The sequence below is a fragment of the Balaenoptera borealis genome (genome assembly GCF_965194805.1).
Source record: "Balaenoptera borealis genome assembly, chromosome: 3".
Classification (NCBI taxonomy): domain Eukaryota; kingdom Metazoa; phylum Chordata; class Mammalia; order Artiodactyla; family Balaenopteridae; genus Balaenoptera; species Balaenoptera borealis.
In genome coordinates, this window is record NC_138866.1 from 76,991,690 (window position 1) to 77,004,412 (window position 12,723).

Genomic DNA, 12,723 nt, shown 5'->3' on the forward strand with positions numbered 1-12,723 from the left:
TAGATACAGAGAACAGACTGGCAGTTGTGAGAGGAGGCAGGTTGGGGAGGTGGGAGAAGTGAGTAAAGGGGATCAAGAGGTACAAAGTTCCATGGTCCTACATCAAAAGGTTGGCATTCAACAAAAGTCATGTTAAGTGTCAGGGTAGGAATTATTCACCGAATAATCTGTATCTAATTTATCTTTTCAGTTAGAACAAAATGTTTCAGGAATACACGTATCAGCTTTTAAAATGACCCTCCTCTTGATCTAATTCTTTGGAGTCCCAAAGAATCCAAATAACTTTGATAAAAGGCTTAAATTCTTCATATTTAAGACTCTGGGGAAATAAACAAAGAACCATAACTGGAACTAATATATATATATATATATATATATATATATATATATATATATATATATATATATATACTTATTTTGATTTTTTAAAAAGTCCATTAAACAAGAACCAAGCCCTAATACCCTGAAAAAAAAGAGTATGATACTATAAGAATTTCAACAGGCTTGAAAGAGAATATAAATACCACAAGCCAGCTAACAAGCAGAAGCTCCTTAGAACCAGGTTCTTTCAACCAGCCACCTCCAGAGCTTCTCAGGAAAAAATTTGACTGTACCTGCATGTGTGTGTGTGAGAGAAGTTCTAATGTTTTCTCCTGATCTCCAGCGGATTATCTTGAGGACCCCCTGGGGGGCATATAGCGTCCCCCCTCCCCCCCGCATTAGAGAGATTTTACTTTGAACAAGTGTTCAGGGAGAGACTGAGCAGAGAGCTAGAGGGAAAGGCAGAGAGGGAAAACCAAAAATGGCTACATTGACCCTCCTCTCACCCCGAGCAGTTTAGCTCTAACCTAACTTGTGACCCCTCCAGGCAAAATAAAGGTCCAGAGCTTAACTGGACACCCCCTTCAGTTGTCTGACGTTTAGAGATGCCATGTTTTTACTCAAGGACCTGTATCCAAAGTCTCAGCCTCCCATTCCTTCATCCAGGTACAACCGTTTCTGACAAGTTCTGATAAATACAGTTTCCTTCACCGCTACACTTCCAGTAATGTTTTAGTCTTCCCTACCTCATGCGATTACAGCACTCTGTCATTTAAAGCTAACTTTGCACTGGAGCCAACAAGGCTACCGGGAGGAGGAGAACTTACCTGGGTTCCAGAGAATCTACTTAAGAAAATAAATGGGCGAACAGCTTTGATGGCTTTCGGTGAACATGTCTGCGCTTGCCTTTTATAACATAGCCACTGCAAGGGCAGCAGGAGCTGGGGGTTTGGTCCAAGGCAGCAGAGCTTGCTGGCTTCAGAGTCAAAACAGAGGTCTTGGAAATCGTGTGTGTGTGTGTGTGTGTGTGTGTGTGTGTGTGTGTGTCTGACTGCGTGCGTGCACGTGTGCGTGCACCTTAAAAACAAAGTCACAGACATTTCAGAATTTAGCTCTTGGCCAAGGAACTTCTGAGAGTTTGCCAGGTGATATGGAACAAATGAAACATTTAAGACAATGGACTGTCCTGGAAGAGAAAATCCTTGAAAAGAATGCCCCCCCTGACACTCCATTACCTTATCCGAAGGGGTTCCACTCTCCACAGAGATCTGGCTCTCGTGCCAGCTCCCCCAGCTTCGTAGTATATCCTCCTGTGAGCAGAGTTGGAGATTAGCTCCTCTGTGTGGGTTGCTGACCAGCTCCCTGCAGAGGCTGCTCAGAACCCGCTGTATTTCGAAGCCCTCACAGAGTCAGCAAAATGAGAAGCAAGAGTCGGAGGAAGGCACTACTTCCCAGTCTCTCTTATAAGGGAAAAAGGGTGCTAAAGGGGAGGGAACTGCTAGCCGCTTACTCATCAGGGACATTCATGGACCGTCAGGTGTACAATGGAAAAGGACTGTCTCTATTTCCACATCAGCAGTCAAAACAGCCCAGTCACATCATCAGACGAGATACCAAATGCTCCAATTCTTTCTCGTTCAGCTCGCTGATGCAGTTTCACATCTTTAGAAAATGTATTTGTACTTGTAAAACATATACATAGTACAGTGTGAATTCATTCCCATTGTTCTAGGAAGCTGGGCACAAAGCTCTATTCTCAGTTGCTGTTGTCTCCTTTCCTGCATTAACAACAATCTTTTAATGTGTTTTTAACTAAAATGTTTATTTTGGAATAACTCTAGATTTATAAAAAAAAAAAGTTGCAAAGATAGTCCAGAGAGCTTCTGTATAGTCTCACTCAGTTTCCCCTGTGGTTACCATCTTACATTACTATGGTACAGTTGTCAGAACTAAGAAACCAACACTGGCACATTATTACTAACTAAACTCAAGACTTTATTTGGATTTCATCAGTTTTCCTATTAATTCTTTTCCTTATGTTTTCAGTTATGCTTTCCCTGTTTCCTTTGGTCTGTTAGAGTTTCTTAGTCTTTCCTTGTTTTTCAGGACTTTGCAAGTTTTGAGGAGTACGGGTCAGGCATTCTGTAACATGTCCCACGAATTGGGTTTGTCTGATGTTTATCTGATGATTATCAAAGTCTGATTTTTAACCCATACAATTGGGACCAACCCATCTATATCACAGATTATGAGGAATTAAATGAACTATCTTAGTTGAAAGGTATGTCTCATGATAGTGGTCCCTGGATTACCTGGTATACTGAATCCAGATACTTTCTGAGAATCTTGTGACCTTGGATCAACACTGATCATTTAACTGCATTTAATTTCACTAATTTAAAATGCTACCTCTACTACAGAGGGTTTGCATATATCACAATCGAATTACTCAAACTCCAGAAGAATCGTGATCTAAATTTTAAGACAACAGGTAATCAATTGAGGGGAAGAGGAAGTGTGTGGTAATTACTTCCTTCTCCCAAGAAGTATTATAATTATGAGTTGGTTAAAAATATGGGCTTGGGAGTCAGGCAGACCTGAATTTGAATCTATTAGCTGTGTGACCTTGTCAAGTCCCTTCAAATCTCTGTGTATCAGTTTCCTCACCTGTAAAATGAGCCTAATAAGGGTACTTAAGTCACAGAATGGTTGTGAGCATTTCATGTTTTTTTTTTTTTTAATAATGAATGTGCACAAAGATGTTCGTGGGTGTACAAAATACTACGTATTGTTGATTTTTCCACATTTTGTTTAAATACAGATGTTTATAAATGTGCATCAAAAGCTACATTACCTGGCACAGAAATCCAATAAAACACTACAGTAACAGTGGTTACCTTTTGGTGGTGGGATTATAGAAGACATTCTAAACCTTTTTCAAATGTATGTACTATCAGGAAATATGCAGTAAATATTAAGAAAGAAATCCTATGCTACTGCAGAGCTCCAACACCCCAGGTGTCTCTGGGCCAGGCCCAGAATAGTAATGATGCTGTACTGACCTAGCCCTGCAGGAAAATTTGTTGAGATTTTCACTGATGCTTCTCCATCCTCAATGAGAGCAAAAAGGGTCTCTCAGGTGGAAAGGGTGGAGCAGATCACCTAGGTCACATGATTTGAGAACTCTCTCCCTCTGACATTTAAAGAATTCTAGAAGGTTAGTCCTTCCCACCTAGGAAATGCGGGTGGCTTGCTGCATTGAATCTCGCAAGGTTACAGAGGTTGAAACAACCTGCCCCCGTTCTCTAAAACAATTACCCAAGGAGAGGAGGTGAGTGGGTGGGGAGCTGAGGTGCTCTGAAAGCTTGGCTGACAGCTTAGCCTTAGCTTCAGTAAGTTAAGTGACTTATTCCAGGATGCTTGACAAGCCTGAGGCAGAGCCAAGGATCACAGCTCAGAATGTTAGATTATTCTTTCGGCTTTGCACCCTGGGACGGTCAGCCTGTCTGCCCAGCCTGGCTGCTCTCAGGCTTTACAAGGAATAGAAATGATTTCCTCTGGAAAGTCAGCCCCATTACAGCGGAATCACTTGCATGCCTTCCTGACTCCGGGCACCTTTTTTGTGTATTCTCGATTTCCTGTTCCTTTGTGCTCTCCCAAATTTTGGTATTCCTGGCTATCCTGGCCAGTTCTGAGGATTTACCTGATGACACATGACAATGATGAGGCTTACCACTCACCTCACCTAGACAGCAAATAATGCCAAAGCATCCTGTGTTGAATTGAGAGACCAGTTGCTACAAAAATCCGAGTTCCAGTATAAGGGAGCCACTGCTGACTCACCCCAGTGTCAACTCCTTCATAGGAATAGTCTTTTTATTTTTATCTGTCGATTTCTTTTTTTCCCCAAAATACAAATTAGATCACGTGAAATCCTCAGCCAAAGGAAGGCCACCTTTGCTCTTAACTCAATGAGGACATGCATGCCTGCCTCAGGGGGCCCATTCTGGGAATTCCTCTCTATCTGTTTCACTCTCCCCAGCACCTTCTTTCAAATACTTGTCCAGCCTTGCTTTTGGGTCAGGATCTTGTTGAACCACTCAACAGGAGTGCCCACCAAATGACAAGTTTCTCCAAGTAGCACTGTTTCTGCCCAGATGCTTCTAATTTTGTTCTAAATTTAATGACAGGTGCATGTGTGTGTGTGGGAGGGGTAAAGGGCCATGCAAATGTTATCATTTTAATTGTTTCCAAATTCCTTTCCTTAAAAAAAGAATAGGAATGGGAAGAGAGAACTAGTGAGTTTGGACGTGTTCCATCTTAGATGTAGTGAACTCTGCCAAATTCACTAACAAAACTTCAGTTGTGTATCCACCTGCAAGCTTTTGCCTTACTGCAGCAGGATAAGATATTAAAAGAGACAGTACGTGGGCTACTGCATAATATTACTGTTTAAAAAAAAAGGAGGGCTTCCCTGGTGGCGCAATGGTTAAGAATCCGCCTGTCAATGCAGGGGACATGGGTTCGATCCCTGGTCCGGGAAGATCCCACATGCCGCGGAGCAACTAAGCCCGTGCGCCACACCTACTGAGCCCGCATGCCACAACTACTGAAGCCCGTGCACCTAGAGCCCACGCACCACAACAAGAGAAGCCACTATAATGAGAAGCCTGCACACCACAACAGAGTAGCCCCTGCTCGCTGAAACCAGAGAAAGCCTGTGCACACCAACAAAGACCCAACACAGCCAAAAGTAAATAAATAAATAAATAAATAAATATTTTTTAAAATAAATAAATAAAAAATTTTAAAAAGGAAAAGAAAATCACAACTGAGTAGGATCACATGACATTATGTACTGTAGGGAATCCTTAATTCCAAGGGAAATCAGGTCAGCCTAACTTTTCTACTCAGAGATAACTGCCAGCCACTGGACCAGTACCAGGAAGGCTAGACACCATTCCGGGTCACATCTGGTTCCCATGAAGGGATACACAGAGGACAGAGCAAGTAGAAAGAGGTTCCGAACAATAAAGGATATACATTGCCAATGGATAGTTTCTCAGATGCACAGTAACACGCTCAAGCACATTGCTCCTGGGGGTCCTTTAGAACATGAAATAAGGAAGGAGCCCCGGCTGGAGACTCAGCATCTCTGGGTTTCAGGCTCCCATCTGAAATCATCCAGTGTGTGACCTTTGGCAGGAGCCTGACTTAGATGATTTCTAAGTTGTGTGAATGTGATCATGTGTTTCTAATGAAGCAAAAGAAATGCAGTTAATGAGGTTCCCGTAGACATCATGCAAAAAACAAAGAATGTATTACGAGCGATCTGGGAGATCAGACTTGTTGCTGTCCTAAGTTCAGTCTAATTTACATCTGAGATTTGATTTTTAAAAATATATCAGAGTTCCATAGTTACAGAGGCCAAGCTTTTTATACTCTGTTCCTCTCTATATAAACAGAATACTAAAGGATGCTTCAGTGTGAATTTAAGACCTAGATTAATATCTTCCACCTCCTGATTTTGAATTTTGGAAAAGCAGCCTTTGAGTAGATACCTAGAGAACCAAAGAAAGCATTATCCTCAGCAGTACGCTCTACGTGCTGCCCCTGGCACTATCCTCTGCTAATCCAGCTCTGGCTGGACATTGACACTTGGTTTCTCCAATCCTGTTTGATGATACGCAGAATGAAATCACTGAACTTCACCTTCATAGTACATAAAAGGGGGAGTAATAGAGATAATCTGCCTTTGAAGAGCCTGGTGAATAACTTATGTAAGTGCACAGACTCACTACAATGATTATCCTGATTTCCATCACAAAAATGGGTTCTTCAGTCTACAATTAATGCTACCAGAAACTCCTTAGATTTGGAAGCAACCACAGAAAACAAAGGGATTGAAAAGCACCATAGAATTGCTCGCCTAAGAAGCAGCGCGTGTATATAGCTATTCCTGTGAGCACACTCAAGCATACTGCGTTTTCCTGTTTTATAACTGCAACCCATGACTGGAGGGAAGTTTGTCAAGTAACCAACACTTATAGAATTCATCTGTCTCCACATCCAAAAGCAAACTCTTTAGTCTGAGTCACCGGAGACAGGAGACAAGAGAAGGATAAAGCTATTGGCTTACCTGTGCTGGGAATCATTCTGGTCCGTAGAGGGTATTGTCAAACACTCATCGTGACCATGGAAAAGACGTACTACATGCCCACCAAGTAGGTATCCTATAAGAGAATTATATCCTACCATGAGCTTACAGGAAGTTGAATAATGAGAACACTGTATTTAAAAAGGGTAAATTCATGCATATCTGAGTCAGTTACAGAAAACACCAAGAGAAAAGCATTTGGGACGTGACAGATTCCACGACTTCAGGTCTCAGGTAGAAAAGACAGGAAAGTCAAAACAATTCTAACACTGAAAGTTAAATAGGGTTTCAGAGATGAGCAAGTCCAATATCAAAAGGGAGGGTGAAAACAATGTGTCAATTCATATCATTAAAAGCCAAAAGGTCACCTGTAACTAATATAATGTTGTATATCAATTATGCCTCAATAAAAATAATGCGACATTTAAAAATACACACATACACAAGGCCAAAAGGAAATTTAAGCTGCTACTCTTAGGAGGATAAGGATTTTCCAGTTGTTTAGTATATAAATACATCCAACACCAAGTTCCTGGATAAACTGTTACAATCTGGATGTGTATACTTTGTGGCAAATTCCAAATTAAATTGCAGCCATGAGAAAGAAAGAAGGTGCTGGGAAGGGGGAAGCAAACTGTTATTCCGAGCTCTCTTAGGAGGAGCTACTTTTCCAATGCATTAAATAAACACAGATCAAACCTGGACACTATTTCTACAGCACCAAGGAGAAGGCAGAATGACATTCCACTATCTCTGAGTGGACAAGCACAGAGGCAGCTATCAACAAGCCCTTAGCTTTCAGAATAAGGAAAGGAATCTCAATAGCCATGGAATTCAGAGATGGATAGGAAACAATGAACTTCAAGGACTCCATGACCAGTTAAGTCTTCAAATAAACTGTGAGCCTCCATTTAAAGAACACAGTAGCAAGAGAGGGGCCCCAGTCTGAGCTTTACCTTGCATGAAGAAATGAAATTCGTTATCCCTTTGAATGAAAAAACTCTCCCAGCTAGTCAGTTCTCAGGAGACAAATGGACTTATTATGTTCAATGTCTGTATCAGGATTTTGAGAAAATCACATAATTAGATCACTTTAGGGGCTGTCAAACTATTTGGGGTGTTGGATCAAAACGGCAAGAAGGAAAAGTCATGCCAGAGTAGAAAAGGGTGTTATCAATGCATCTAATACAGGGACAGTCTGATATTCCCTGGTTCATTTTTCTCCATCCAGGCAAGGCAAGTTCTTTTTGAACTTCCCTCAAATATTTAGAAGTCAATTTATCATTTTCCTCTCTCTTACTGTACTAATATTTGCAACTGCATACTTTTTTGCATTCAAATAATTCACGATATACTACTGTAGGGGAATTGTTAACAGCCAATTTGTTTAGAAAATTAACCCCTTCCATGATCATTTTTTTTTAACATCTTTATTGGAGTATAATTGCTTTACAATGTTGTGTTAGTTTCTGCTGTATAACAAAGTGAATCAGCTATATGTATACAAATATCCCTATGCCCTCCCTCTTGCGTCTCCCTCCCACCCTCCCTATCCCACCCCTCTAGGAGGACACAAAGCACCGAGCTGATCTCCCTGTGCTATGCAGCTGCTTCCCACTAGCTACCTGTTTTACATTTGGTAGTGCATGTATGTCAAGGCTACTCGATTAAACTCTCCATCGTCTCATGATGGTGAGGCCATGCTCCCCTTGGAGCCCACCATTTACAGTCCTCAGGCTCCTCCAATCAATATCCTACTCCACAGAGGAAACTGCCAAATGCTGGGGCATCACAGCATTCCTTAGTTGAAACACACCAGGGCAATAATCAGGAAAGAAGGGTCATAAGGAAGATCGCTCACTCCCTCAAGGGCTGAAGTGGGTATCTCATCAGTGGATGCTGAGAGAGCATTTTGCAGTCGGATGACTCAAGTGATCAGCTACCCAGGCTCTATCACAAGGGCACTCAATACTTCTAAAAGCATTGTTGCCAAGTGATTTGCAATTAATTAATCTCCACAAGCCCTCTTTTGGGACTGGGCAATAATTTTATTCCTATAGCGGAAATGAATAAATTAACATGGAGAAGATTCAGTCAAAACTTCCTTGGGGAAGATTTTTTAACCCAGTTCCTTGATTCCTGATAGAAAGGGAATGATTGACAATAGATTTAGAGCGGTGGGTGAATTCTGGTGTGAAGGAAGAGAGCTAAACACATATCCTGCTTTTGAAAGGTCTTCCATCAGTTGCCAAAAGAGTTACAAATTTGTTGTTTCCTGATTATTCAATTTAGCTTCCTGAAACTGGGGTATCACCTTGACAACTCTCAGTTTTCCCTCTGTTTTCCAACATCATGAAACAGAGAGGCATTCCAAGTTTGAAACTACCAGGCTCAAGATTTAAAACAGGGTTAAAGCCTGTGATACGAGTATTTTTAAAAATCCTGATCTTGCTATAAAGTGCTAGAATGTGATGTGATAACCCTTAGGTCATTGACATTTGATTATTGTGCTCAGCTTTGATATTACCCATGAGCAAGGTAAGGCCAGTGTATTTATTATACAACTTGAAAGGTGTATTGACTTTGCCTGGCTCCAAGAAATAGGATATGTCGAACAAACTTTAATGATCTTACTTCTAAGAGAACAAGAAAATATGGAGAAAATACCATTTGTTGTTTTTAAATGGCCTTCCATAAATACAAGTAAAAACAAATGGCCAAATATCCTTTTATATAAAGTCCTTCTCCCACCTGTATGGAGAGATGCACTGGGGAGAAATATTTTAAAAAGTCACCTTCTTGGCAAATAATGTCTTCTAAAACTGAACCTGCTAAGGTCTGTATACTTATAACCATAAATAAAAATGAAAAGTCAGCGGGAGAGGGAAGGTACGTCTCCAAGGTCCTGAATACACATAGTGCCAAAACAATAGTGAACTCGAAAGGATTGAAAAATCATGTCAGGAGTGCTCATGTAATCAGAAATCAGGACAGAAGATAATCCACACTAACATCAGAGAAAGGAATTCAGGTGAACCAAAATCACGCTGTGTACCGAGACATTCAGGCGGGAGCTGGGAAGTCGCAGAAAATGCCAATATACGTAGCACAAGACAAACAGGCAGGCTGAGGGCTGAATGCACACAAAGAAGCACACCTTCTTCGATGCTACTTCCTGAGCACGTAGGATGTACATTCCAGAGTGTTTGCATAAAGGAGGCATCCACTTGTATGCTGCCATTTGATATTGAGAGATGCTGCAGCAGAAACAGAAATGAGACACCCTTTAAATCACCAGGCCAGTCCTGAGAGAAGCAGCTCACCTAGAATTTCAAGGATTGAATTAAACAGCCTTACTGTAATCGGGCTTTTTCTACGTAGCCTGTGGGAGATTGTTCCACCCAATCTAGAAGCAGCTTCAAAGTGGGACACTTTATTCAGGGAAGAGGAAGTATTCAGCTACAGAGGTGGCAGACAAGAGTTGACTTCATCCCCTCAGCTGGATCCCTGATTCAACAGGAAGTTATAAAATGTCTATTCTTGGTAGGAGAAGGGAACTCACAAGTGGGAAAAATTACTCCAGCCTTTGGTCTAGGCAAAGTAAAATCTGCTGGCAGGATTGGCGCTGAGAAGCTTAAAAACTTATCTCTGACATTTCTCTGATCTGCAAGGTATTGCCCCACCTCCACCCCCTAAGGGCTTGACTTCAACAATGCTTGCCTAGTACCATCCCCAGGTGCAAAATCTCACTTGCCTCTTCTAACCACTGTGACATCCCACACACTGAAACATGTGCAATTCTCTTTCTCCCTCCAACATAAGTTTATGTTTTTATATCCAACACTTTCTGGCTTGTTCCTCATTGGACAAGAGCTAAACAATGTGATAAACTGAGAGTAATGGTAACTAATGTGTTAATAGCTGGCTTTCTTAGGAAGAGCCTGGGGGCATTTAAGCAGAGTTTGCTGGGAACAGTACTTTAATCTAAAAAAATAACTGTTACATTCCAGGCCCCATGATAATCTGGCAGGAGAGAGAATTTAATCACCTCTCAAGTATACTGTGTAAAGGTATCTTATGCTGCCCAATCTAATGTGGTTCTCTTCTCCCTGGCCATCTATTTCTAAAAGAAACTACTCCGGAAATGAAAGGTGCTTGTGTTAGGAGGTACTTACAAGGTATCTTTCAGAGGATAGGCTGACAAGGATGAGGTCATCACCAATTCGAACCTTTTCTCCCTCAGACCTCTGCTTGGAAGCGGGATGTATGGTCCACCAACAGGCTTCTCCTACACAAAGGCTCCTTGAGTTAGTGACTGCTTCTTGGAAGCCAGTGTCCCTAATTCTGTCCCTCATTCTCCTTCCTCCTGATGAGAATCCCTGAAACACGCATGCACGCACTCACACACACTCCAATTTCTATTTATCTATAAGCATTCCAGTTACCCCCATGTCTGCTCTTGAGTGTGTTTATCATTTTCATTTTCTCTAGAGACAGAAAGTATTTGCAAAAGAGTACTGGAGGTCAGAAGCTATAGAAGCCTTTGAGTATTTTTAATACATATGGAAAAATGCTTTTTTTTCACAAGCACCTACACATCTTTAAGAAATGACTTCATTGGTCTACTGACCACTTACAGACTTTTATCTTTGCCCCACCCCTTCCCCATGAAATTCTACTAAATCATCAGTAATTCCACTAAAAAAAAAAAAAAACAATCAGAGGTTTTTCAGAAGGCCTAAATCTACGAGGACTAAGACAGCAGGTGAGAAGTTAATAGCAAAGAAGAAAAACTGACATTTTGGAAAAAGGAATGTAGATAGATGCTTTTAGCCAAGAGAAAGCTACAACTCCAGTCTTTGGGTAAGAAAATGGATGAGAAGTTGATCTCTAGAAATAAGGCCATGCCTGCTACATATTCTCCAGAAACTCTCTGGAATTGGAGGTAACAGTTCCCTGTGAAGGCAACCATAGAAGATGGGGTTGAAAACAGGAGGACTGGCTGAAGGTTTTAAGCGAACATTTAATCTTTTGCATCCCTTTCTTTATCCTGCGTGCCAGGTGACTCTTCCCCCTCCACTGTACAGAAGAATAGAAGTTAAATCCATGGAATGACTTCCATGGATCAGGTACTGTCAGACACGGAAGTAAAGAGTATTGCTGAAAATGGAGACTAATTAGAATTCTTTGCCCTGATTAGTAAAACCCCAGCTCTTCTTCCTTTACCTCCATTCCTCAGCTTCCAGAATGCCAGCTGCGATACTGAACCTCCCCCCACCCAAATGAAGATTACTCTTTAGGGAAGCCAAACTACCCAACATAAAAGATACCTGTTTGGGCATCTGCAGTGCAATGCCTAGGTCCCTGCTAGATTACCCCAAAGCGAGGCTTAAGAGATGGCAAGCCACTCACACAGTCAGGGCTTCCTGTCGCTTTTTACCACCTTGATCTAAACATCAGCGGGGACCAAGGATGACCTGACATGTGAGGAAAGTCTCTAACATGAATGACGGGAACAAACCAAAAAGTGGGTAAAGGGAAAAAAACGAAGATTACAGACAGCTAAAGATAACTTTAAGCAAATCTTAGAATTAATCATCTCAGAGAGATAAGAAAAAGTAACATTCACGAAGCAGCTATGAGAGTATCCATGAAGGATCCCTTCAAAGAGAAAGAAAATTCTTAGATCCTGAAAAAGAGAGAAAGAAACAGGAAGGTTATAGGATAAAGTTGAAAAATTCTCCCAAAATGAAGAATGAAGAAAAACAGATTAGAAACAAGACTGAAAAGAAAATTAGAAAACCAGTCTAGAGGAGTTCCAGAAAGCAAGAACAGAGAAAACAAAGGGAGGAAATTAACAAAGAGATAATATTAAAATTTTCCCAAGGCTGAAAGACAAACATTTTCAGATTGAAGAGGCCTGCAGAGTCCCTAGCACAGTGGAGAATGGACACACACACCAGGGTCCACTCCTGTAACACTAAGAACAAGAAGGATCCAGGACAAGACATAGCACTGGGGAACTGCAGACATCAGGGCAAAAGAGAAGATCCAAGCAGCTCTCAGAATATATAAACAGGTCACACACAAAAGATCAGGAATCAGAATGTAAACGTCTCACAGCCAGACCAAAAGCTAGAAGAAAACCTCCAGGATGCTGAGAAAAAAATATTTCCAATGTAGAATACTCTTATGAATTACTTGTAAAGCTGGAATCAAGAAACTTTCAGACAACAATTTTTCTC

General features: G+C 41.2%; 1 protein-coding gene across 6 annotated transcripts in view; it reads right to left on the bottom strand.

Moving 5' to 3' along the window:
- RYR3 (ryanodine receptor 3) overlaps positions 1-12,723 on the bottom strand; it is a 551,623-nt gene that overhangs the window by 290,270 nt on the left and 248,630 nt on the right. For 5 of the 6 annotated variants that reach the window (XM_082384899.1, XM_082384900.1, XM_082384898.1 and 2 more), the window contains exons 6-9: positions 10,654-10,766; positions 9,636-9,735; positions 6,461-6,554; positions 1,557-1,631 (exon numbers count right to left, since the gene is read on the bottom strand). In XM_082384899.1, coding sequence (XP_082241025.1) covers positions 1,557-1,631; positions 6,461-6,554; positions 9,636-9,735; positions 10,654-10,766 — 382 coding nt within the window. The remainder of the gene's footprint in view (positions 1-1,556; positions 1,632-6,460; positions 6,555-9,635; positions 9,736-10,653; positions 10,767-12,723) is intronic. The other variant, XM_082384901.1, reaches the window with a different exon arrangement.